The sequence below is a fragment of the Centruroides vittatus genome, unplaced genomic scaffold, assembly GCF_030686945.1.
Source record: "Centruroides vittatus isolate TY-2023 unplaced genomic scaffold, ASM3068694v2 contig_439, whole genome shotgun sequence".
NCBI classification, from domain to species: Eukaryota; Metazoa; Arthropoda; class Arachnida; order Scorpiones; family Buthidae; genus Centruroides; species Centruroides vittatus.
The window spans coordinates 1,555,883-1,582,418 of NW_027122239.1; the positions used below are offsets into that span (position 1 = coordinate 1,555,883).

General features: G+C 30.1%; 3 protein-coding genes across 3 annotated transcripts in view; 2 read left to right on the forward strand and 1 right to left on the reverse strand.

Moving 5' to 3' along the window:
- The window catches only part of LOC136977011 (serine/threonine-protein phosphatase 4 regulatory subunit 1-like), a 425,271-nt gene extending 404,520 nt beyond the window's left edge, over positions 1-20,751 (forward strand). The window contains exon 21 of the transcript XR_010881016.1: positions 20,736-20,751. The gene's annotated coding sequence lies outside the window, so the exon portion shown is untranslated. The remainder of the gene's footprint in view (positions 1-20,735) is intronic.
- LOC136977013 (uncharacterized) overlaps positions 1-21,962 on the forward strand; it is a 38,594-nt gene extending 16,632 nt beyond the window's left edge. Inside the window, exons 2-4 of the mRNA XM_067272430.1 lie at positions 7,532-7,763; positions 20,884-21,213; positions 21,286-21,962. Of these exons, the coding sequence (XP_067128531.1) occupies positions 7,532-7,763; positions 20,884-21,213; positions 21,286-21,534 (811 nt within the window). The 3' untranslated portion in view covers positions 21,535-21,962. The remainder of the gene's footprint in view (positions 1-7,531; positions 7,764-20,883; positions 21,214-21,285) is intronic.
- The window catches only part of LOC136977015 (NECAP-like protein CG9132), a 30,004-nt gene continuing 25,426 nt past the window's right edge, over positions 21,959-26,536 (reverse strand). Inside the window, exons 2-7 of the mRNA XM_067272433.1 lie at positions 25,451-25,551; positions 25,277-25,381; positions 23,290-23,371; positions 23,112-23,220; positions 22,641-22,945; positions 21,959-22,569 (exon numbers count right to left, since the gene is read on the reverse strand). Of these exons, the coding sequence (XP_067128534.1) occupies positions 22,527-22,569; positions 22,641-22,945; positions 23,112-23,220; positions 23,290-23,371; positions 25,277-25,381; positions 25,451-25,551 (745 nt within the window). The 3' untranslated portion in view covers positions 21,959-22,526. The remainder of the gene's footprint in view (positions 22,570-22,640; positions 22,946-23,111; positions 23,221-23,289; positions 23,372-25,276; positions 25,382-25,450; positions 25,552-26,536) is intronic.

Genomic DNA, 26,536 nt, shown 5'->3' on the forward strand with positions numbered 1-26,536 from the left:
TTTATTCAAAATAAGTGATTTAAAATCTTTAATATTTTAATAAATTAAGAGCAACAAATCTGTAATTTCTTCATCAATATTTAATAATTTAGAAGTTTATTTCTTTATATAAAATTATTTCTAATGTGAATAAAAATAGTTTACTCATCATGTCTATATTTTCTTTATAAATGAAATAGTACTTGTATAGTCAACTTTTGACACAAAGCCAAATTCTGTTTGTGAACAGTTCCTCTTTCTAACCTTAACATTGAATTATAATGATATAGATTTAAAATCATAACTCAAATTTAAATTAATGTATCTTCTAAAAATTTTTATCCTACATACTTTACAATGATTGTATTTATCTTCTTTATTTTATCAATATGTTGATTATAATTTGATTTTTTTATAGATTTAAAAAATGAAAAAAATCAACAATGTAAGCAAATAATTTTTTTTGTAATATATGTAATTTTTATATTGATTATTTCAAAGCAGATTATCAATAAAAGTTGTTTTTAATAGCAGTATTTTATCAAAAGTTTTTATTACAAATTTTATTTAATTTAGTATATTTCATGCTCTAGTTCATGAAATAATATAAATTTTAAAGGATAGGCTAAATGTTTGATTTCTGTATAGCCTTTAATATGCTAATGAAAAAAATTTATTTCTATTTGTAGTGATTTTAATTGATGTAATTATTTTGTAAGTCTGACATATTCGGAACACCCTAAAAAACAAACAAAGATAATTCTGAATTGAATACATGCCACATTGCATTAGCATTGCATTGAATCAGATTAATATATAAATAGTTGCATGAATATTTTCTACATTACAAAACTAAAATCAGTTTAAATATGTAATAACATCCTGTGTAAGGATGAACTTACGCTTATCACACAACTTCCAGCAAATCAAGTTTTCAAAAGGTTATGCTAAGTTTACATGAAGTGTTGTGATAGATTTAGTGTGTTAAATTTTAATATCTGAATCTACATTTTATAAAAAACTACATCTTTATAAGTCCAGCAATAGTTTTTTTTTTTACATATTCCGTTTCCAGTACATAGTTTATTATATGCTGCATTTTATATTAACACTATCCAATTTTAAGATTGATGGAATGGTTGGAGTCTTTAAAATTTTAGAACACCTAGAGTAGTGTTTTTAACTGCCAGTCTGTGAAAAAATTTCACCAGTCCACAGAAAAATATTTGACTAGACTGAAGCTGGTGCAGTTGATTATGGGTGACATTTAAATAGTAATGTAGAGTTACTGTACAGTACATACTCTGTTATTCACAGTATATAGATAAACATATATAAGCTTAATAAGTAAGCATAATTCATAGTTGCATATAATTTCTTGGTCCATGTAAAATTATCCATAATTTCATCAATCCATGATGAGAAAAAGGTTGAGAAACACTGACCTAGAAGATAGTTCAAATATGTTTGGCAGAATAATTGGAATTTTTAAAAAATTTTAGAACACCTAGAGCATTGTTTCTGAATATTATTGACATTAGCTTGTTTAATTTTTTTTCAAATGTAGGGAAGCTGAGTGGAACTTTTTCTGTTGTTATTCTTTACCTGAGGAAGGCCTCTGAAGAAATTAAAAATGTTTTTGTTTTTGAAAATCTGATGTGCTGGAAGTTGTGTGATAATCATAAGTTTGTTCTTATATAACACTCCAGTTTCTATTGTGTTTTTATATCTTGTATGATATAATATTCGTAATGAAAAATTATTCTATATACACATAGCATATGGGAGGTAAGTAGAAATGGTGACATCATAAATCTGAATTGTCACAAAATGTTTGAACAAATAGGTGAACCATAAGGGGCAAGCAAGTAAAGCAAACAAGGAGATAAAGTCCTTTAATAAAATATAATAAAGTTATGTTTAAATATAATAGTTAAATTGAAATAAAAATAATAAATAATTTTTGTTTTTAATATGTATTTTAATGTGATTATTTTCTTTTTAATGATTTTCTTATAATACTATTTTAGATCTTTGTAATAAAAATATTTCCTACTCTTTGTTTTTCTCTTAATCATATAAAGGTCCTTGTATCAGTTGTTTAATAGGTTGAGAGATTCTACTTCAAATACTAAATTTGAAGTAAAATTTTGTCTCTGAATACATTAATCAATATAGGAATATTATACTATATTACTACACTACATACTATAGGAATATTACATTCATTTGCATATTTTGATGAAAGATAATATAAAGTTTTTGTTCCAAAAAGTCTTGCTGGAATAAAGTTAAAGGAACCAAAAAGTAAAATTTATCAATCAATCTACTTTACATGATTATTTTGATATATAACTGTGGGTTTTAATTGAAAAAAAAGATAAACTTTTAGAAGTTTGAGATGATGTGAAATTGCTTAAATGTATCAAAAATGCAAATAACATTAGATTTGTGAACAAGTATTAGTTGATCAAACAAAAGGTTTACTTGTGAGTAACTTTTGTTATGAGTCTTAGCAATTCATGTGCAGTTGACTTCCTTTTATAATGTTAGTTTGTTACTATCAATATTATTTTTAATAAGTATTATGATAACTGGAAACTTACCTATTAAATACTGACTACATAATCATCAATGAAACATAAAAATGCATTAAATTGTATTCAAGACCAAAATATCTCATAATTAGATTGATTTTTCTATGAAAAATAATGAATGCAAGTTGAAACAAATGAAGTTTTTTAAAAAATAGACAAAAATATTTTTAAAATTAATTCCAAAAACTTTTAGAAAGTTTTTAAAAAAACTTTCTAAAAGTTTTTGGTTTTAAAAATACAGTATAATTCATGAATTCACTCCTTGTAATTGTTGGGACTTGCTTATACTGTAGCAATATTAAGCAGGACAGGTAAAAGCTGGTTTACATAATATACTACTACTAATATTTTGTCTCTGAAGACCACAAAAGGCACAGATTTGTCTCATTTGAGCATATTCATGACTTATTGGTGATCTTAGTTTGACATGTTGTAACAATTTACAAAAAATTAATCTGTCAGGTTCTTCATTTGTTTTTGTGTCATTGAACCAACCATTGATGAGATTAGAATCACACGTTAGATCACATTTTCACTACTCTTAAGAGAAGCAAATGCTGTTGTGCATTTTCAGAACAACTTGCAATTTGTATTCTGGTGCATTGTGTAAACATATGAATTGTCAATGAAATTTATCAGTGTATTTTTTGGGTTCAACAAAATGTCAGTGATAGTTTTGTATTGTGTAAACCAGCTTTAAGTAAGCATACAATTAGTGAAAATTCTGCTTTCATTGATTCTGACAATAAACAGATATGTTATAAAAATTTATAACTTGAAGATTTATTATAGTTATTAATTAATGTTTTGTTTGCCTGCTACCTTTTTTAACCGTATATAGTTGAAATAAGAAATTCCAGCAATTTAAAATAAAGCTTGTCTTGTGTAACAACTTTAATTCATTCCTAAAAGCTATGTCACAAAGTGAAAAGTTATTAAATGAGCAAGTCCCATTAATTTCAGTGAAAAAAATTATAATGCACTTCACCTTGACCAAAATATCCAATTTTCTCAGATAGAAAAATACATCAGTTGAGAGCAATGAAAACAAATTCACATTATTTACTTTCAGATTATTCTTTATTATTAAACACAATTTGTATGGCATGTATAATGTAATGGAGTGGTGTTTTTTGTACTTGCCAAAAGAAGATAAGATTTAATGGCATAATGGAGAGTGATTGTTGATAAAGAAAAATGAGGAAGTCATTTTCTAGAATGTTGTTTATAGTGAAGTGATCTACTTTCTGATTTCTTGTCTAAATAAGATTGCTCGATGTTAATTTTCTTTTTCGTGATATTTTCAGACTAAAAATTCTTCATATGAAATGCTTTGATATATATGTAGAATTGGAAATAAATGGGTTAAAGAAATTCAAGATGGAACTTTTACTTTCTTGTAGATTATGTTCATAAATGTGTTTTTGACTTTTTCTCTCTGTGGTCACTACAAAAGCCTTTAATCAAGCCCATTGTGGGTTTGCTTGAGTCCACAATGGGATGATCAGGTGATGAAGAATGTGGCCTGTCATATCCATAACAGACTATCCCAAAAAATTCTTGGGGTGTTTTAACTTGCTGGATTTGTTTCCAGGTCCCCAAAGCAATAGGCTGATGCCTTAACCTCTTGGCTATCAACTATTCATACATCATCTTAAAGGGTACCAAAGCACATGTGATAACATTTTTGAAACTAATTAGCAATGAAATTATGAGTTGCAAATGCTTTCTTGTCTGCATTGTCCATAATTTGTTTTTTTTTAGTGTTAAAAGTTTCATCATCATCAGAGAACCCATGTTTGTATTCAAGTTTGCCTAATGTGAAGTCTGATGAATTTTTCAATTCCATGATAATGTAATCTGAAATATCTAATGAAAATATTCACAATATAACATGAGTGATTTTCAGAAATGAAATGAATTATTATTTTAAAAAATTAATACAGCATGTTTTATAGAATTGAAAAGGCATTCCTTATTATTATTTTTATCTAATAAGATATTTGACAAATAGTATAATCAAATAGATAAAATTCTGATTGACTAAAATTTTAATTTTTTATCAAAAATAATAGAAAGCTGCATATTGTGAAAACCCAGAAAAAAATTAAAGGAGTTCAGCTAAGAAATGCAGTCTCTTTTCTATTTGCCAGATTTTGCTTGTATTGATTATTTAATCAAAAGTAGAAAACAAAAAAAATGATAAACTTAATCAGCAAAATATATTCTAGATTTTTCTTTGATTCTAACTAGATATCCACAACTGCCGTAAATAATTGGGCTATAATTTGGAAATAATGGACAACTAAATTACTTTTCAGCATTGTATCTCTTTATAATATACCAAATTATAAGATTTCTTGATTTTAAGATGCTCTTTTTTTAACTTATTTTTGCTTGTCAGAAATAGAGATACCTCTTAGAATTGATGGCCTTTTACCAGCATACCATACTATACCATCAACAGATCACATGATGCATTATGCACCAGTAATAGTTTTAACAATACTGCTCAATAGTTACATTAGTTCACATGAGCTTTATTGGTAACTAGCAGACCCGGCCACACGTTGTTGTGGCTCAAAATGTATCTATTATAAATGTATAACACTTCCCCCGTGGGGGGGAATTTCAAAAAATCCCTTCTTAGTGTACATTCTCTTGACGTACCCTATTAAAACGCAATCAAACACGCATCTAAAATAGTATAATAAAAGTCGAGTTCTTCACAGTAAGCCTTAATCCTGTCCCTCTCCCCTGCAAGGGAATATCGAAAAATTTCTTTTTAGTGTATATTCTGTTGACGTAACCTATTAAAACGCAATCAAAAATGCAAAAAACCGCATGTAAAATAGTATAACAGAAGCCGAGTTCTTCACGGTAAACCTTAATCCTGTTCATCTCCCCCCAGTAGGGGGAATTTCGACATATATATTATATAAAAACACGTGCGTATTCGAATGCAACGTTGTGTCAAAATTTCAAAGGAATCGGTAGGAACAAAAATGTTATATTTTATTTATATAGATGGATAGAAAATGATCTGCTTTAGTCCATTCTCACAGAAAAGCAAACTTAGGTCGTCGGAGTTAGCGCCATCTGTTGGACATAAAAGCCCTAATCCATATATAAAGATATTTTTGGAAGGGGGAAATGGTGGTCTTCACATATGCCAGAAACCTTCGCGGGAGTGTATTAAACAACTTTCCGAAGTTTCATGGCAATCGGATAAATGGTGTGGTAATGCATGAAGGACAGACAGACAGACATACATTCGTTTTTATATATATAGATGAGCATTTAATTTAAATTTCTTTTTAACATTTAAATGGCTATGGTATTATTCACATTGAAAATACATAAAAGAATCCAAAATGTCTTCATACTTCTATCATATCCAATCATCAGGAAGTCTTCCTTTACAGAGATGATCTTTTATTAGAGGCTACGTCACTGTAAAATTATGTAACACAGTTTAAAGACATTCTCTGGTGATAAGCCAATAATTAAAAATACATAGTTTCAATTAAAATGGCTGATGGTACTTCACATTAAAAATAGGCCTACATAGAAGAAACTAAAACGTCTTGACACTTCTATCAGCCATTTTAATTTAAACTATGTATTTTTACTTTTATGTATTGAGACTAAATTGTTTAATATTCTTTTCTTATGTAAGTTGTCAAACTTCAGTAATTCATTTATTTAAAAACATTGTTTTTCACTTCTTCTATAATTATCTTCTCAATTCTTAGTATATATAGTTCATTTATTTTTCGGTATCTAATTATATACTTTAGTAAATCATATTTTTCTTTAAAGATCAAGGTTAATTTGTGTTATAAATATACTATTTTTATATTGTTTTTTCATAATATGCTGAACATTTTAAATTTGTAACAGAGTGGTTGACTAATTATTTTATATTCTAAACAGACACAATGATTTTCCAAATATTAATTTTGATTGCTTAAATATAATATATAAGATTTGTTTTTTTATTGAATATCATATTAAGATTTTGAAGTATTACTTCTTAAAATATTATAGTCAACTCACCTTAAAATGAACACCACTAAAGCTAATTTTGCCATTGCCCTGACAAAACACCATTTTCACAACATTAATTTTCACACGATAGAGCAAACAAAAATTTTACCAGAATTCATTAAACCAAAATGTATAAATTATCTTCACAACCCCAAGAAATAACTCTATTTCTAATAATTATTTTATTATTCACATTGAAAAGTGTAAAAAACAAAGTGATACTGTAATAAATGTTCTATTTTGAGTAGAATAATTTTTTTTTAGTAAGCAAAAATGGGTTCAACCTCTGATTGTAAACCAATTCAAACATCTCATTTTAGTGCACCATTCTACTGTACTCAGAAAATAGGAGTTAAGGTTTAAAGACACCCATGCCTTTAAATGGATGCGGTACCATGCAAACACATACAACTAGTTTGTATATCAGGGGTGTATATAATGATGCCAAATTTGGCTCATATTACTTTTACTCTTTTTGTGTCAAAAAATATTTGCTACTTTTTCAAACAATCTTCAACAGAAAAAAATCATGGATTTCTTTTAGCTTTGTCTTGTTTAACACTGTGTCATACTTAAACAGCAAATGCCATCTCCTCATTTTTTTTATTTGAAAATCAGTTAGATCATTGATTTATTTTTGTAAATAAATTAAATTTAACTTTATTTAGTAAATTAATTCAAAATATTATAATTTAGAGATTTTGGTTGCCTATAGATCCTTAATTATATAATCTTGACCTTGACCCTGAAAATTGTTGTTATGAATTTTTGATTAAGTGAACTAACTGCTGTTTCCCTAGTGATTCATATTAATGTGAATTGACTGTATGAACAATAAAATTACTGTAAATACTTCAAAATCAAGCTAATAAACATTATAATGAATATAAAATTTGTTTTTATAGATCAAGTAAAAAGGAAACACCTGATCCGAATACTGAAGATATAATAGATAACTTAGATTGTGGTGAAAGTGTTAATTATACTGTATATGATCACATGTCTGGAATATTAAATAGATATTTGCATCCTCATATTACTGAATTAGATGTAGCAACATTATTTAAAAAGAATGGAAATAAAAAAGATGTAGATGTCAATCAATTAGAAAAGAAGTTAAGAAAAATTCGGAAAGAGGTAGGTTTATTAATATACAGGCATTATTGTTTCTAAATAAATTAGTTTTGAAAAACAATAAATTAATATACAAATTATAAAATACTACATGCAGTTTCTATTTATAATGTAAAATATATCTTTAATTAAGCAGTAAACGAAATAAAATTATAGTAATTAAAAATATAAAACTACTTTTAAAAAAATTGATTATAATGTTAACTTACTATGTTATAACCATAATTTTATGCAGATAATCTGCAGCAGCATATAACCTGGGACAGTATTTACCCCTTGCTGAAAATTGCTACAATGGAATCAATTATTAAATTTATCAAGAGGCACCATACATCTACATATAGGCAAAATTACTTAATATGTCATTATTAAATAGTAGCCATATTAAAGTGCAATATAATCTGGCCTTAAATATTAAGATGTTTTCTATTTCACTTTATCATAGATATAATTATAAAATAAGTGAAATGAAAAAACTGAATATGGAGAGGAAACCTACTAAACTTCATGTGCAATAAAAAAAAATTGTCCTTCATAGGCATTGTATCATATTATTATTATTACAGTAGAGAGTCGTTTATCCAAACCCGGTTATCCGAACCCCGATCGTAATCGTCGGTTATCTGAATACTTTCCAGTCGGACTGTGTCGTGCTGAATCAAATGTTTTTGATACCAGATTTACTTCTAAAGTATAATTTTTATGTTTTTATATTTTTCAATATATTTATTTTGTTTGTACAAAATAAAGAAATAATTTTTAATGATACAATAGCCTCGATTATTATTATAAAAATTTTCGTTAGGCTTAAAATTGACGAAAATTCAACACAAAGCGACACGCAACGGAGAAAAATTTCAACATCGGATAGGTTAATATATTTTTTCCTACATAATCGGTTATCCGAACAAATCACTTATCCGAACAACCCCAGTCCCCAATTGATTCGGATAAACGACTCTCTACTGTATTAAGAAAATAAATGAAATGATAATTATAAGGCGAGATCATAAGCAACACAGAATACACATGGCATACATTGATTATAGAAAATCATTCAACAGTGTCCCACACACCTGGCTGCTGCACACACTTTGCATCTACAAAATTCATCCACAACTCATTAGTTTCCTTAGTTTTACCATGCTTCACAACTGGAAAACAACATTACATCTTAACCTCACATAAAAACAAATCAAGTATATATCAAGCAAGGAAATTTTTAAGGCGATTCCTTGAGTCCTCTTTGGTTCTGGTTTGCTCTTTATGTAACACATTGAACAAAACCCAATATAGTTACAATATCAGACATAACAAAACAACACTGTTGTAACACATTGAACAAAACCCAATATAGTTACAATATCAGACATAACAAAACAACACTGTTCACATTATCACATCTCAAGTACATGGACAATATCAAACTTTACATATCCACACAAAATCAACTTTTTCATCTCTTACAAACTGCACACACATACTCAAATGATATACAAATGAAGTTGGTCTAGAAATGCAAAACACTCATATTGAAAAAGGAGTTTTGAAGAAAGGAGATTTTGTACTCAGAAGTGGAGATATTATTGAATCCATGGAAGAGGGTGAGTTTTACAAGTATTTAGGATTCCAGCAGGCCAAAATAACAGAATATAAACAAATAAAGCAAAGATTAATTAAAGAATACCAAAGTAGGTTAAATGCTATTTTTAGAACACAGTTAAAGCAATAAACACATACATGTCGACCCAGAACTTGCATATTCTTTTGGAGTTATACATTGAATTCACACAGATCTTGAACAACTCCAAAGGAAAATAAGAACAACACTTACTAAGCATAAACATCATCATCCTAAATCTGCCATAGAAAGATTAATCCTTCCATGTAAAGATGGCAGACATGGCCTGATTGATATAGTAAATATTCACTACAAAACAAATACAGACACTGCAAAAGTTTTTCCACAAAAAACAAGAAACATCACAGTTACATAAAGCAGTAACTAGCAGACTCAAATAACACACCATTAAATTTACACTCACATCATATAGACACAACATAACATATAAAAAGCATAGACACCACTAAGCAATCGTGAGCTTGAAAGGTATTTCATGGCAGACCTGGCCCAGAATTTTGTTGACAAAATTGCATCAAACAGCTGGTTAGCTCGAGGATTCTTCTTTGGAGGGACGGAAGGGTTTATGATTGCCATACAGGATCAAGTCATAAACACTAAAAACTACAGAAAACACATACTCAAAGATACAACTCTCACAAATGACACATGCAGAAAATGTCATGTCATGCCAGAAACTATACAACACATCACTTCTGGTTGCAAGCTCTTGGCACAGACATAATCAAGTAGCAAATATAATACATCAAGAGCTTGCAAACAAATACAAATTATTAGACATCCACGAACCATACTACAAATACATTCCACAGACAGTATTGGAAAACAACACGCACAAAATGTACTAGACAGAGCCATAATCACAGATAAAACAATTTACCACAACAGACCAGACATCACACTCATTGACAAACACAATAAAATCACATACAGTATAGACATATCCATTCCAAACACTCACAATATACAAAACACATGCACTGAAAAAATTAGCAAGTACACAGAACTCGCCCAGGAAATAAGTCATCTTTGGAGGATGGATAGGGTGCTTATTGTAACTGTTGTTCTCTCCTCTACTGGTGTCATGCCACACATACTACACAAAAGCCTAGGAACATTACAATTGAATAGAAACACACACATCACACTATTAAAAGGCCACTGTATTGAATACATGTCATATTGTGAGGAAATTCCTGAATACAGACACACTGATACACTTCTTTAATTTTTGTTTTGGTTACTATGCCTTGACTTTGGTCCAGTATAGTGCACAGCCACCAGTGTCAACCGAGTGTAACGCACTAAACCCAACATAATAATAAAGGTTAAACAATACTAAATATGGATAAAACAACAAACAGCATGATACATATCTCATTTCATATATATGGATGGCATAAAATTATATAGATGATTTACCATGGATATTAGAAATTACATACACTCTCATAATTGCCATACAAGAACAGGTCATAAACATAAGAATCTACAGAAGGCACATGTTAAGACAAAACACTTACAGACAACATTTGTAGAAATGCCATGTCATATACTATATCACATTGGGTTACAAGCTTTTAACACAAACTGACTAATTTTCTGATGTATTAAACACTAGTTTTATAGTGTATTTCGAAGACACCTGGCAAGTTTTTCATCAGTTATCTTTCTTCAATTATTCAACTCAACTAAATAAAGATAACTGATGAAAAACTTGCCAGGTGTTTTCGAAATACACTATAAAACTAGTGTTTAATAATTCAGAAATATGAAAATGGTCACAGTTTCATAAAATAACAAATGAACTTCTTAGGAAATACTGGAGGAAATCTAATTCATCACACAAAACCTTTGAAACTCCAGTGATACATGTTTACAAAACAGCAAACGTTTTCGACCCCATCTGGGTCTTTCTCAGGCTACAGTTATAAGGATTTTTCGAATACATGTGAAATGGAACACATGCTTAACTGTCATTTCAGCTTGAGCATAATGTTCCATTTTCAATCTTATCTTTGCTATTCTAAATTTTGAATCACATTCGTTTTGGTTTCTTGTTCCATTTCACACGTATTCAAATTCCTTATAACCGTATCCCGAGGAAGACCCGGATGGGGTCGAAAACGTTTGCTGTTTTGTAAACACGTATCACTGGAGTTTCAAAGGTTTTGTGTGATGAGTTTCATAAAATACAAACTGACTACTTAAATTGACATAACCAAATAGCAAATATAATAATCAAAAGCTAACACAAATGCAAACTTCTGACTCTCAGGAACCATACTACAAATGCACTTCTCAGATGGTTTATTTTGTGTGTTGTTTTTTATGACTATGACAGCCTTAATCACACAGAAAACAATCCATCATAACTGACTGGACATCATATTCATTGATAAACAAAACAAATCACATTCAACATAGACATAGCTGTACTAAACACCCACAACATACATGTCAATGAAATAATTTTTAAATGTACATTCTGAGTATTTTTTAAAGCTTTTGTGGAGAATGGATGAAGTACTTGTTTCATTACTCTTTTCTTGCATAGGCATCACATCACATATTGTACACTACATAAGTCTTGAAATATGAGAACCTCACAATAGTACATACATCACACTACAGAAGGCTGCCATAGTTATGTGTCAGTCAGGAAATTCTTAAACATTTGTTTTCTGTAGTTATGCTTTGACTAGTTATACTGGTGCCTAGTGCTATGCCATACTAGTACTGTGTTTAGATATACTCTACAAATACCATAATAATATAATACTGTGTTCTCTCAATTCTAATATGCACCTTTTTTGGATTTTTCTGGTCTCAAAAATTGGAATGTTCATTAGAATCAAAAACAGAGTTGACTTGATACAGCATTGTGTCATATGCTCTTCATTCTGCTTGGCAATTCACGTACGGTATACAACTTCTAGACAAAAAATTAGAATATTCACCTAACTGAAAGTTTAGTGTACATTTTCTCATGAACAACACAGAGTACAAAACTTTTTTCGACATTACATAAACAATGTATATTTATATTTATTATTTATTATACCCATTAATCAGACAAATTAACTCAAAAGTTCTTTTTTTATGAATGAAAATGAAATGATGAAAAATAGAATAACACTTTGACTGTGATAAAAAATTAGAATATTAGGTAAATGTGGATTAAGTGTAGGAAATACAATAAAATAAATTTAATATTTTGTGGCGTTGCCATTTGCCATAATTACTGCTTGCGATCTGCCAGGCATGGTGTGGATTAATGCTTCACATTCATTTCTGGTGATGCAATTCCAAATGTGTCAAATGCATGTCACTAGTTCCTTTGTAGAAGTTGGGCACCATTCATTAAGTCGTCGTTTCATGACTCTCCGCAAATTTTCAATGGGGTTTAAGTCTGGGAAATTTCTTGGCCAAGGCAGGATTGAAATCTGTTGTTATTGTAACCAACATATTGTTGATTTTGCAGTATGAGAGGATGCCCTGTCTTGTTGAAATAGAAATGTTTTCTCAACTTAATCCTCTGACGATGGTATCATTGTGTCAAGACATCTTAGAGACATCATAAATGTCTCTAAGATGTCTTGATATGTCTGTGCATTGATGTGTTCCTGAAGAATGCACATTTGTCCTACGCATTCGCACTCATGCATCTCCAGATCATGACAGACAGTGCAAACTTTACAGATCTCTTTATACAGTCCTTTTTGAAGGCCTCTCTGGTTCACAGAGAGGCCTTCAAAAAGGGCTTGGTCTACACGAAGACAAAACAGGGATTTGTCACTGAAGAGACTGTTATTCCAGTCGTCTTGTCCCCACGAGCCTCTCTCTGCACTATCTGACATGCACTTGTTGTTTTTTCGTTAGAGATAGCTTCGTCTTGGGAACATGGCAGTTGAAGTGCAAGTCGTGCAACTTTCGGCATGTGGTTTGGGTACTAACATTCACTCCAGTTGCTCTCCATTGTGCATGCAAGTGTTTAATGGTCTTAAAGCGGTTTCACACGACAATCCTCTTAAGTTTCTCTCATCCCTGCAGTCGTTGCTTGTTTATGTCCACATTTCTGGCATTTGTTAGTTAAAATTTGAACACAGTTTTGTTGTTTTAATATTCTAGAGACTGTTGACTGAGAGCATTTTACATAATTTGCAATTTCTTTTTGTTTTCTTCCTGCTTTGTGCAAGGCTATGATAGTATCTTTAGTTCTGTCACTAATGTTGCATTTATGCCCCATGTTGTACTGTTATACTACTCTGCCCAGCAAAATGTAAATTTGCATTACAATTTAGTTTTTTATGGCTGTTTGTCTGGCTGTTTTTGCTAGTATTCTAATTTTTTGTCATGGTAAAAGTGTTATTTTATTTTTTTGTCATTTCATTTCCATTCATAAAAAAAACTTTTGAGTTAATTTGTCTGATTAATGGGTATAATAAATATACATATACATTGTTTATGTAGTGTCAAAAAAGTTTTGTACTCTGTGTTGTTCATAAGAAAATGTACACAGAATACATCCCCAGTTCACCTGAAGATGGCCTATTCCATTAGGCTCAAAACGTTTGTGATTAAATAAAATATTCTCAGAAATATAAGGTGTTAAATGTTTTATTAAGTGTACACAGAATATTCACCTAACTGAAAGTTTAAATTTTTTGTCTAGGAGTTGTATACCATGTGTTATGTTGTTGATATAGACACAGTACACATTAGAAATCTGAAAATTAGGAGGGAAAAAAACAGATCAGCATTTAATATCTTGTATATTATGATTTAAGTTATTTTTGGTTGGAGCATTATTTTTTCAAACATCAGGGTAGTTATTAATCATTTGATGCATTAGCCTATAAATGCTTAATATAGTTTAATTATAAAAACTAACTTTTCCACTTAGGTAAAATAAAATACATACTTTCCAACTAAAAAGAACATTTTTAAGAATTACTTATTTAATAAAAGTTAATTTTACTGTATTAGGCATTACAAATTAATGGATATGTTACTGTAAATGCTCTAACTATGGTAAATCCTAAGATCTTCCAGTAAAACCTAAGATTTACCAACTCTTTGTGGTAAAAATCCGAAATGTTCTGCGATAATCATTAATTTCGAACTTTTACCAGCATTCACTCAGTATATCTTAGGTTTTACCTCAGAGACATGATAAATGTTGAAAAAATAGCCGCTGCTATCTGCACCACGCCGCTGCTTTTGCTCACCGCATTCCATTGTTTGAGACATTAGAACGCACACATTAATTCCAATCCTGTTTGAGATTTCGCTGTCTAAAAGTTATTTATGAATTAAGATGAGTGTGAAACAGAGATTTTATGAAATAATGGACGAGCTCATAGCAAGCAAGAAAGATAATAACTTTTATCTCAATAGGGACAAATATGCAAAGTGTTTGGAGGAAGTAAAAGCTGCAAAGAACATGAAAAAGAAACTAGCTGTTCATTACAGACATATAAAGCATTACAACATTTTGACTATAGGCGGTGAAGAAAAACTAATTGTGCCTATGAAGGAGGAGAATGGAGAAATAAGGTATTACATTTGTTACAAGGACTTATTCAACATTCTCGAAGAAGCTGTTGGCCACAGTGGAAGGACATGGATGCTTAAGGAATGTAACCGCAAGTATAAAAATGTAACAGTTGAGGCTACTATGACATATTTGAAGCTATGTCAAAGCTTCCCAAAAGAAACAGAAGACTTTGAAAAAGGGCATTGTCATCAGACCTATACTTCACAGTGAAATGAACTCACACTGTCAGGTTGATCTAATAGATCTACAAACTACCCCAGATGGAAATTATAAAATCATTTTAGTTTACCAAGACCACCATCTTACCAAATTTGCGATCCTTCATGTGCTTCAAACTAAACACGCTGTAGAAGTTGCATACCATCTTTTGGATATTTTCACCACTTTTGGAGTGCCGAGCATCCTTCATTCCGATAATGGTTGAGAATTCTCTAACCAAGTTATTGAGAGTTTATGCTCCATGTGACCAAATGTAAAAATTGTACATGGAAAGGCAAGACATAGCCAAAGTTAAGGATCAGTGGAGCGTGCTAATCAAGACGTGGAAAATATATTGAGCACATGGATGGAAAACAATCAGTTATCAAAGTGGTCAGAGGTTTAAGATTCATCCAGGCAATGAAAAATAGAACATATCACAAGGGAATCAAATGTTCTTCCTACGAAGCAATGTTTGGTTGTTCAATGAAAATGGCATTGCAACTTCAGCAATCCCTAGTGATATGATTAGAGTTATAAGATCTGAAGAAGATTTAGAGAAGTTGTTGCATTCACATGACAATACGGAACAAAATAATGACGTCAAAAATGCAATCGAAAAGGACAAGGAAGAAAGCATTGTTAAAAATGAGTCAGAAGGGGATATAGACAATAGCACTGTCAATGATAAAACACAAGAAGATGAAATGATTATTACTGAGAAGATGAAAGCGAAGCAAATAACCGATGATTCCAATGTAATGATTAGAGAGATATCGATTCAGAGACAGAAAACACGATTGAGTCTCAGGAAGTTCTTGTAACTATAGAGCCAATACCAAAAAATATAGAATCTGTAGTGACTATAAAAGACAATGCAAAATTGAGTTTTGAGAAACAAGCTGAAAAAATGAAAGCCACATCTGTTGATAAATATCCAAATGTGAAAATTGGCCAAAATGTAAGACTGAAAGTGCCTGAAATTGACAAAGCTAAAACTGACCCGAAAAGCATTATTGCAATTGTAGTAGATGTAAAGGACGAGTTTTACCATGTACCAAAATTGGAGTACTAAAGCAGCTTTATACACAAAATCAATTTACTTCATGCCCTGAAGACTTTATCAAGATAGAAGAAGTTGTTAAAGATAAAGAAGTGAGTCTTTGAGAAGTTGTTGCAAAATTGTCTTTGACCAGAGGACAAGGTTTCAAGAAATGCAACTGCCTAAAAAGATGCATAATGAAGAAGTGTGCTTGCAAGTCATCAGGATTACTTTGTAATTCTAAATGCCATGATAGCTCTCCATGTTGTAACAAGTAAAATCCTTTTTTTACTTTTATTAAATGACAATGAATACCAAATGATTAGGAAAAATTCTGTGAATACTGATTAGCTTAGTCAACATAGGCTATTATATTATTTTTGACAAGATACTTTTTTAACATAGCAAAAATTAAATTATTTTTAAACTGTTTCACTAGTTATTAAACAGTCAACTTTCTAAGTCCTATTTATTATAATAATTGCAATAAATGATTATTAAAATACTTAGTTTTATTTCCAAAACCAACATTTATTAACCATCTTTAGTAAAATCTAGCACGTACCAAATTCTAATGGTAAAAGCCCGGAAAATCATCTCACTTTATAAAAATCCTTACATTTACCAACTCATGTTGATAAATCCAAAGATTCACAAGTTAAACCTAGGATTTACCAATATACAGGCTTTTACAGTAACAGATATTCTGATTTTTGAAAAAATAACTATAGGTATAATGAGACTTAAAAAATGACATAAGGAAATTAAAATAGATCACCCATACTTTGATTCAAAGAACATGAAATGAAAATTAGTCAAACAAGTAGTGTCAATTTTTATCCAATATTTCAGAAACTGTTGCTTTTAGCATCTAGAACATTTTTTATAGCCAATATTCTATTTTTAGTAATCCAGTTTGCCTTCTTCAATAATAAAATACAGTCAAACCTGTTTTTATGCGGGGGATAGGGACCGCATTAAAAAAAATCGCAAAAAAAATCGCACGAAACTTCACGAATGGCTGTAAAAAATAGTTTTCGCAACACAATTAAAAAAATATTTTTTTTTATGCGGTCAACAGGGACCGCATAAAAAAGTCTCACATAGAAAATAACTCAAAACCGTACGAAATAGAATTTATTGACAACAGATGTCAGCACTTGACTGCATCGTCTGGTCTATCGTCTGTTTTACATATTTTTGTCCAGGTGGTGTTTTGTTGACTTAAAAAGTAAATTATTTCATTTTTCGCATATTCATGCAATAATATTACTATAATAAGTGCATTTATGCTATAATAAGTTTATTTAGCTATAATAAGTCAACGTGAGACATGACGAATCGCACAAGACTTGTCGCCAACTATACCGCACAAATAAAAAAATCGCACAAAAAAATTCGCACAAATAAAAATCGCACATAAAAAGAGCGCATAAAAACAGGTTTGACTGTAGTTCTTAGCAAATTTAAATAAAAAGTACAATTTTATAAGTTTCTTTTGTAATGATTGTACAATCATTACAAAAGAAACTTATAAAATAGTCCATGTAATAAAACAGATACGAAAAAAAAAATGGTTGAAAAATTTGTTATAGTGTAATAATAATAGGCAAGAAAGTGATTTCTAATAATTAAGAAGATCTTTAAAAACACCGACTAAACTAAAGTACAGCTTACAAGTTGCATGCAACTTTTGAAGGTTAGTGGTGCATTGAGAAAACTTGCATATCATCATTATTTTCAAAAATTTTAATAATGCAATTTATCCCTTCTCATTATTTTGTTTTTGTGATATTATGCAAATTTTTTTACTACATCCTATGGTGTTATCATTAACATTGCAATTTAATAGACAATAATTTTACTGTAGCTTTTTAAGAATGATTTCATATCACTAGATCAGTGATAGTGAACTTTTTTACAATATTATGTAAAGAAAATATTTTTAATAAAAATACAGTAAGAATTTATATAGATTCATTAGTCTTATCTTGATACAAAAATTTACAAATATTCCAAAAAGTTTTATACAGTAGTGTTTTCTTTTCTCAAGCAGTATAGGTGGTATATTATTGTTCCCTTAACAGAACCTAGTTTTAGTTATTTAATTCTACTACTATCCACAAGTTTCCAGACAAGGTTCTTGTATTTTTCCAAATTTTAGTGTCACTATTGCACCACCATTAAGATACTGCAAGAACTATGGAACTGCAGAATTATAGAATTTTGAATATAATTGATTTTGAAATTACTAATAGAAATTTGTTCATAATTGCCTGGGCTAAGCCCAGGCTTCTGGGGAAACTTCTGCACTTTTCTGTCCAATTTTAAAAAAAAATTTCCATGTTAGATTTTGGTGTCAAAATGCTCAGTAGAACCCTGGCATGTGCATAGTTATATTTTCCAAAAAATAATTTAACTCCAAGAAAAGAGATAATCAGAAATGAAATTATCAACTTTCACCTCTGATACTGAACAAAAAGTATTTTGACATTTTTGGGTGCTGTTTTTTGGAATATAAAGCCAGACAGTTGCTTCATATTTTTGCAGTTTTGTTTAAACTACAAAAAAGTTTCCAAATTTATCTGAAGTTCAAAAAAAAGCAACCAGATTTACATCCCTCTTCCCCCTAGATGGCACCATGTTACCTAGCTCTTCAATTGCCTCTGCAGTAATTGAATGCCCAGGCCTGTACTGATTTAAAGGAAATGTCATTTCCTTTCGAGCAGTTACATTCAACTCCTTCCTCTCATCCCATCAGAAATTTTCAACTTTTCTGTAACTATTTCAAATTTATGTTTTTTAATCGTGTCGAGCAACTCACCAATGTTATGTTTCAGTTGCAGTTCCCTCAGTCGAGACTGGACGAAAGCTCAAATGCAGCTGCTTTTAACAAGCAACTCCAATTTATCCGAGACTTTCCTGCTTAAAAGAATAAATAAATAAATGCAAACTGATTTTATTTTATATTTTAGTTTACTTTGTAATAAAGAACTATTTTTCAAAAGGTTCTGGGTATGTAATTTTTAAGGTGTGATCACGTATAAATAGCGACAAATGAACGTTTTCGAACCCCTTCTGGTCTTCTGAAATATTTTTCATTAATTTAAACTTATAAAGAAAAGTAGTTAATCTATACATTTTTTTTCTTTTCTCAACAATAAATCACATAATCTTTCATTTGTGACATATTAGTGCTCAAACTGCTCGCCCAGGCTAGCTACACTGATATCATCTTGAGTTTCTTGATGTGACCTGTTTATCTAGTTATAATTTAAAATTTGAAAATAAGCTCTTTGTAGGGGTTTTTTTTATTTGGTTTTATGCTAGTTTAAAGTTTTTCTAATGTAAAGAAAAAGTGTACTAGAGGCATTATGGGGAAATTTTTTTTTGAGTTTTAAAAGGAAAAAAAAAATTGAGAACCTGAATCTTTGTTTCTAGAAAATAATTGGCAAAATTTGCTTCTGTAATTTTACTAATATTCTACTGTTGTTATCTATCAGGAAATATTTATATTGCCATTTAATTCGTAAATTAATACAAAATATTCAACTTAATTCTAAGTTTTCGGATTTTTGCATAGTTTCTTCTACAAACTCATATTTTGTAATTTATTTTCATCAATTAGTACTTTAAAATCAAGGAATAATGACAAGAGAATGCCACCTTTGAAATATCCAGTTCTATTTGAATATCTCATTAAAAATAAAGCCTATTATTACCAAGAAAGGCTTAATTATAAGAGTCAAGACACTTTTAATTAAAATTTCACCTACTTTACCAGCTGAAAAATAATTAAGGTCACAAATATTTTATGGCAATTTATTAAGATAAATATAGACCCATCACAAACCCTGTCTGCAAGTAATCATTTTGTATAGACTTGTGTGTCTTATGGTGGCAGAGTTATTTTTCTAGCTGTATATACTGGAACATGCACGGCTGGTTACCCACCCATTCTTCTTAAATTTTCATCATATGGAATGAATGTAACTGGAACGATTGAATATGTGGACAATCTTGATACCTCATATTCTCGTGTACAGTACATCTCATACAGCTTCAAACTACTTACCATAAAAAGAATATGCAGATATTGTGGCAATTATGGCAGCCAACTACTGAACTGGTTTTATAGGGCATATCACCAATGAGAAACTGAAACTGCTAGTCACATAGGTCTGCAATATCTTATTAGCTGCCAAGACATACCAGAGGTGGGCAAGCAAGAGTTCAGTGGGAGCTGAAATGTAAGTTTTGAAAAATGCATAGGAGCCACAGTTCTGTACTGTCGTGGTGGATAGTATAGTAAGGCGTGCGATTTTATTACATAATATAATATAAAACAAATATTGAATTTTTTGAATAAACATATTTTCACAAAATTATAAAAATAATTTCTGTTTTATTATTATTATTTTTACAATTTCAGCAAGAGCTGCATTTGCCCATGTCTGACATATACCCTCGTGTGGCAAAATTCAAAAATACATTCTGGAAACTTGTGAATAGAATACCAGATTTATTTGGTTAATTATTATAATTTGCCTGGTCTTTATAAAATTCTGTCCCATGGTAATTAGAATTCTTAAAAAATATAACATGTTTGAATAGCTGATACTCAATTTATAATGTTCATAGCATGTTTAATTCTTAATAATTGTGTTTAAAAATTTTTCAGAAGCCAAATTCTACAGATACTTACAATCAAATTGGAAATTTTTGGAGAATAAAAGGTGACACGTTACAGGCTATAGAATGTTTTCGTAAAACATTGAGTATCTCCCCCAACGATCCAGATGCTCTCTTAAACTTGGCAAGGATATTATTTAATTTACAATATCTAGAAGATGCAATATTTCTAGCAAGAAGATCTGTGGAAGTTAATCCACCACAACAAAGTGCCTGGTTACATCATTTCAAACTAGGTGAAATTTTAAAAGCTTACGGTCATTATCACGAAGCTAGTTTACAGTTTAAACAAACTTTAGAGCTTAATCCATCCTTTAAGGTAAGAACTCTTCTTTTAAGTAATATATGAAGAAATTATATAAATTAATGCAAAATCAATTTTTTTTTGTAGCAAGCATCAATTTATTTAAAGGAAATCGAATCACTGCCTGATACAACTGTTCACATTTATACATTTTTCATTATAGTAATTTTAGTACTAACTGTATTTTTAGGCATTCTGTCCACAGTCGAAGCACACAACGAGGAATTTGCCGACGGGTTAAAAACAAAGCGGCATTTTAATCGTGCCATGGCCATGCGTTCGATCAAACTCGGTATGAATCCACGTAATTTAAGATGTAGGAAATATCACTCGTAACTCGTTCATTTACAAGTTTGCAGATTTTTTAAAAACGTTTTTATGTAAATAAAATTATACATATTGTAAAAATTCAAAACACACAGTAAATCTTAGCAATAATAAACTAAATAATCAAGAAGCAAAAATATTAATGTTTAAATGCTCGTTTTTACAAAAAACACTTATTTGCCTTAAATTGCAAGAATCAAGCAAAATGAATGTGTTCAAAATGCAAAAAATGTTTTTACAAATTTTCAAATGAAAATTCTATTTTCTGTTTTTGTATATTTAGAAGAAAAGCAAATCCTGCTTATAATCTAGTCTGATTTGTTTTAGAAATCTTTTAAATGAAAATCATAATTTGCTAAAGGCTTAGTTGTGTTGAAACTCTTACTTTTGTACAAGAAGTATAATAGAAATTAGCAATAAATGAATATGCATAAACAGTTGTGACAGATTTTATTTCAGCTAGTCCCATACAATTTCCAAAATTTTTTTTTTCCTTTTTCGGATTTTTAATGAAAATACCTCAACTCAGTTTTTTGTTATAAATCAATAAATAATGAAAATTCTCTATAATCAGTAATAAATTCTCAAATGAAACAGCTTACCTTAATATGTTATATAATAATAAAAAAAATTGTACAAAATTTAATGAATTTCTGCAGGTATGCGTAATTAGTTGCATACATTTGATGTTAATTTTAAGAATCACATACACATTTATATATACACAATTTTTCCAACTTGCATATTTTTTAAATTTACAATTAATGTAATTATCTTCAATTTTACATTTATACTATATTAATCCTAACATCGTTGACAATTTTGATCATTCAAATAGTTGGTAACTTTTACTGAACAAGTCAATAACAAAAACAATAATATATCTGCATGAAGTTGTACATTGATTTCTGTACTAATAATTTGTTTTTATATCCTATTGGATTAATGCTGACTATTATACAAGAAGAATAGTTAGCCAAGGTGGAATGTCAAAGAATTCATTAAAATTGCACCCAATCACTTAACTTCTCACAGTTTTCATTCCTGTATGAAGAGAAAATCCTTATTACTTCATTAATCATCTAAAACTATTCAAAAGATAATTTGAATTATACCCTTTAGCTGTTGCAAAATCTCCCCATAAATCACTTCCTGCACTTGTAGGTGGATGTGCAACGTTGGGTTTAGAAACCGACGTCTGCGCATCTAAGTCCAAAAGCAGACTCGAACCCGAAGAGTTTTCCGAATCTTTTGTATTAATTGGCGTTGCTGGATTAATGGGACTTATGAGTTTGGGACTACTAGGCGATTTTGCACCAGAAGGTGGCGGTATCCTAATTCCGCCGGGCGGAGGCGGTAACAGTCCCAAACCGCCCGAATTTGCCGGTTTTTGTCTCTGCCTAGCCGAACCTCCCTTTTTCTATCATAAAAGAAAGGAAATTTTGCAGTTAGGTTTACTGAAAAAGATTATGTTTAAAACTATGACAGCATTAATACAGATCAGAGCTTGAACCCAGATCCTCCATATATGTTTCTGATTCATTTTTGATTTAAAATTTCATTCTAATAAATCTTTAGCAACTTACTGTAATATTCATGTTTATAGTTATGGTTTCTCCTTCCTTAAAACTAAGATCTAAAGGAGGAGTGGTATCGGTAACTGGATTTTCAAGCTCTTCGTTTTTTTGAAGCCATCTGTTAAAAGAATTTTCTTAGCATTTTCAAAAGAAATTTTCTTTATGTAAAAACATTAAAACATCTTACTTGAAATGATCTTGTAATGCAACATTTAAATCAAAAGAATCACTTCTATCTGCAAATCCAATTCCAATAAATGCTGATCGTCCTGAAATAAAGGTTTAAACAAAATAGAATCAGAACTAAGAATTGTATAGACAATATTAAACTTCTATAACAACTTTCAGATTTAATGGTTTATATAGCTTTTACCACAACCAAAACAAAGTCATTTGTTAGGTACATCTAAATCTCTGTTAATATTTTATATACATATAATAATGTCAAGAGACAAGTGAAACATGTTAAAATGGACATTGAATAAACTTGCAAAATCTGTCAAAATTCTGTCTTGTAACACTTCTATTTTGTCACTCAAGTTACATGAGAACATATTTACTCAGTGGTTGCACTTTCACGAGTGAAAACATTGACTATTTAACTCCTCTCGCCTAAAGTCGTCAACATAAATTTGTGTATGTAAAGTATTTTACATACATTTTGTTCTGTACAAAGCTGTTATGATCTAATCATACACAATTGTTTAAAATATTTGGAGTGTAAGCATTAAGTCTAGTTTATTAGTTTTTACTAATTCATGGACAATTAGCAGGTTTGTATTTTGACATCAACTAACTATTCACTAAATATCAATGTTTTGAAACTGTCACCATATCAACTGTGCCCTGAAATATATAGAAGTACAGTGGTGCCTCATATAACGTACTTAATCCGTTTCAGTGCACGTCCGTTAAGTGAAAAGTCCGTTATACGAAATGCATTTTCCCATAGAAATACACGTTAAAACATCTAATTCGTTCTGCAGCATAAAATAACCATACTGTACCATTAAAAAAAATGAAAATGGAGCAGTCACCAATTATGCTGGGTAGTCAGATGTGAGGAGGAGGTGAAGGAACACTTTCTTCACCCATTCATACAGACACATACTTTTTACACATTAGCAGGTCTCTCTTTATTGTTTTTTAATGGGAGTCAGATTCAGGAGAGGCTACCGGGGCTTGCAGGGTCAACTCCTCTTGTTCCATCCTTTGTTTTTTGGCAGCTGGCTTCTTGAAAAACATGTCCAAAGGTGGTCTGTTTCTCTCTCTTCTTCAACACCTGTTTTCCAAAATACCTACATCAAGAAGCTATTCTGGAAAGCCAAGAAGGGGAAAACATCTAAAAATAGTAGATTGTCAATTGCAACGGCAAAAGAGTGGAAAAATCATTCGCACTTGATCGCCTCACGTAACTGCCGAACAGAAAGTCTGTTATTCGAGGCACCACTGTATTTGTGAACAGATCTTTAACAAACAAAAGGTGTTGTTTCACTTACAACTTTTTAAAAATCAACTGTAATTGAAGCTTCTAGGGCACAATGATGCCAAAGAAAATAAGTTTTTCAGGCTGAGTATGACTTAAATTCAATGGACAAACAAAAACATGGAGTGATCTTTCATGGCATTATGATACAATGATTTATGGACACATTTTTAGCATACATTTAACATTGTTGAAAAACTGATATCAATTGATCTACAGTTACTCTCATTAACAACAGATGTTTTGTCAGTTTGAAAAACATGCATATCAAACGTAGAATAAACTTTTAATTAGCCATAATTTTTGAGACAGGTGGGAATGTCTCCACCCTCACCCTGTACATCACTGCTATGCATTTACACACACTTTAACTTCTACATTTAGTTACTTACACTTATCAGGTTTTGGGGGAGAGCCATTCCTAAAGCATAGTTAAGTGTGATGACAATATGTTTGAATAATGTCCTTGGTGTTTTATTCGTTATCTTAATTAAAAAATGATGAAATTTGAGATCAATTAGTAGCATGATTGTATTTATTGATTACCAATTTTTCAAATGATCACCCATTGTTATTATTTCATATTTAAAAAATTAAATATTAAAAACTTGAAAGTTGATTATTTTAAAGCTCTTCAATATTTAAATTATCTCGACAGTGATAATTCTGATTTTAATTAAAAGATTACCATTTCCATCCTGTATTCTGAGTACGAAGTATCGACTAGAATCGAGTACGGCTTCAATGGCGACTCCGGGATATTTGTCCACTGGACACGATGCAAACAATTCTCCTAAAATTATACCAAATTATTACTACTAGATTTAAATACATTTGTCAAGCATTAACAAGTACCATTTACCAGTGTTTTTGTCTTCCAATTTTAATATACAGTCGTTATCTTTTGCTACGACTCTCAATCTTCCGGTCCAGTCGGGAGCATCGAGTTTCCAGTCCGATGCTCTAAAAAGGAAAAAAATTCTTAATGAAAACTTGTATTTTCTTTTTTTATCTAAATAAACACTTAATTTTTTGAAAATTAAATACTTTTGTTACTGATTAGTCTATAGAGAACTTTCTTTGTAACTTAGAAGATATATGTTTAGTTATACAAATTGTGTACTAAAGTTGCTTCCTTTTAAATTAAAACTCCGAAATATTTTAAAATTGATTAAAAGTACTTATATATATATATATAACATTTCTAATAAACAAATACAAAAGGTTTTATACATTGATCATATTTATATTGACATATATTTAGAATTTTCTTTTGTAACACAATCCTAACAAAGCATTTCCCGACATCATCATCCCCGATATTAAATAATTTGTTTTGTGTAATTACCATTTTGTCAACAAGACTTATGTGGATAATATAATAGTCTATCTCTAATGCAACTATTTTTCTTTAAATTGATGCTGTAAATTACTCTTTACACTAATTTGAACAAAATATTTAAACTTAAACATCAGTTTAGACCCGAAATAAGGTTTGTCATACAACCATCTTACGCTGTTTGTCCAAAAACATAGTTATGGAGGTGGTCTAAGATACAGTTATGCTCATCTAGAATCCATAACAGAAATATTAAATTGCACAATATATAGTAGTCACATTCAGAAATATGTTCATATTCTCAACTAAGGATTAAGATTCTGTCAAAAGTTTCATATGTGAATGCTTTCTGGCTAAATGAATTACAATTGGTTAAATTCTGACACTTATTCTTGATCCTCAGTTGTGAATGAACATTGGAGTTATATTACATTTTCAGACTACAACTTTCAAGATTCGTCTTAGATAAGGAAATTTTATCAAGATTTTTATACTTTTTTCCTCAGCAGCACATTTTTAATTGTAATAAATGTTTGAAGTATTTTAATTTGTTTTTATTCGGTTATAAGATGCAATTATCAGAAAGAATTAAAGCCATTAAAATATAAT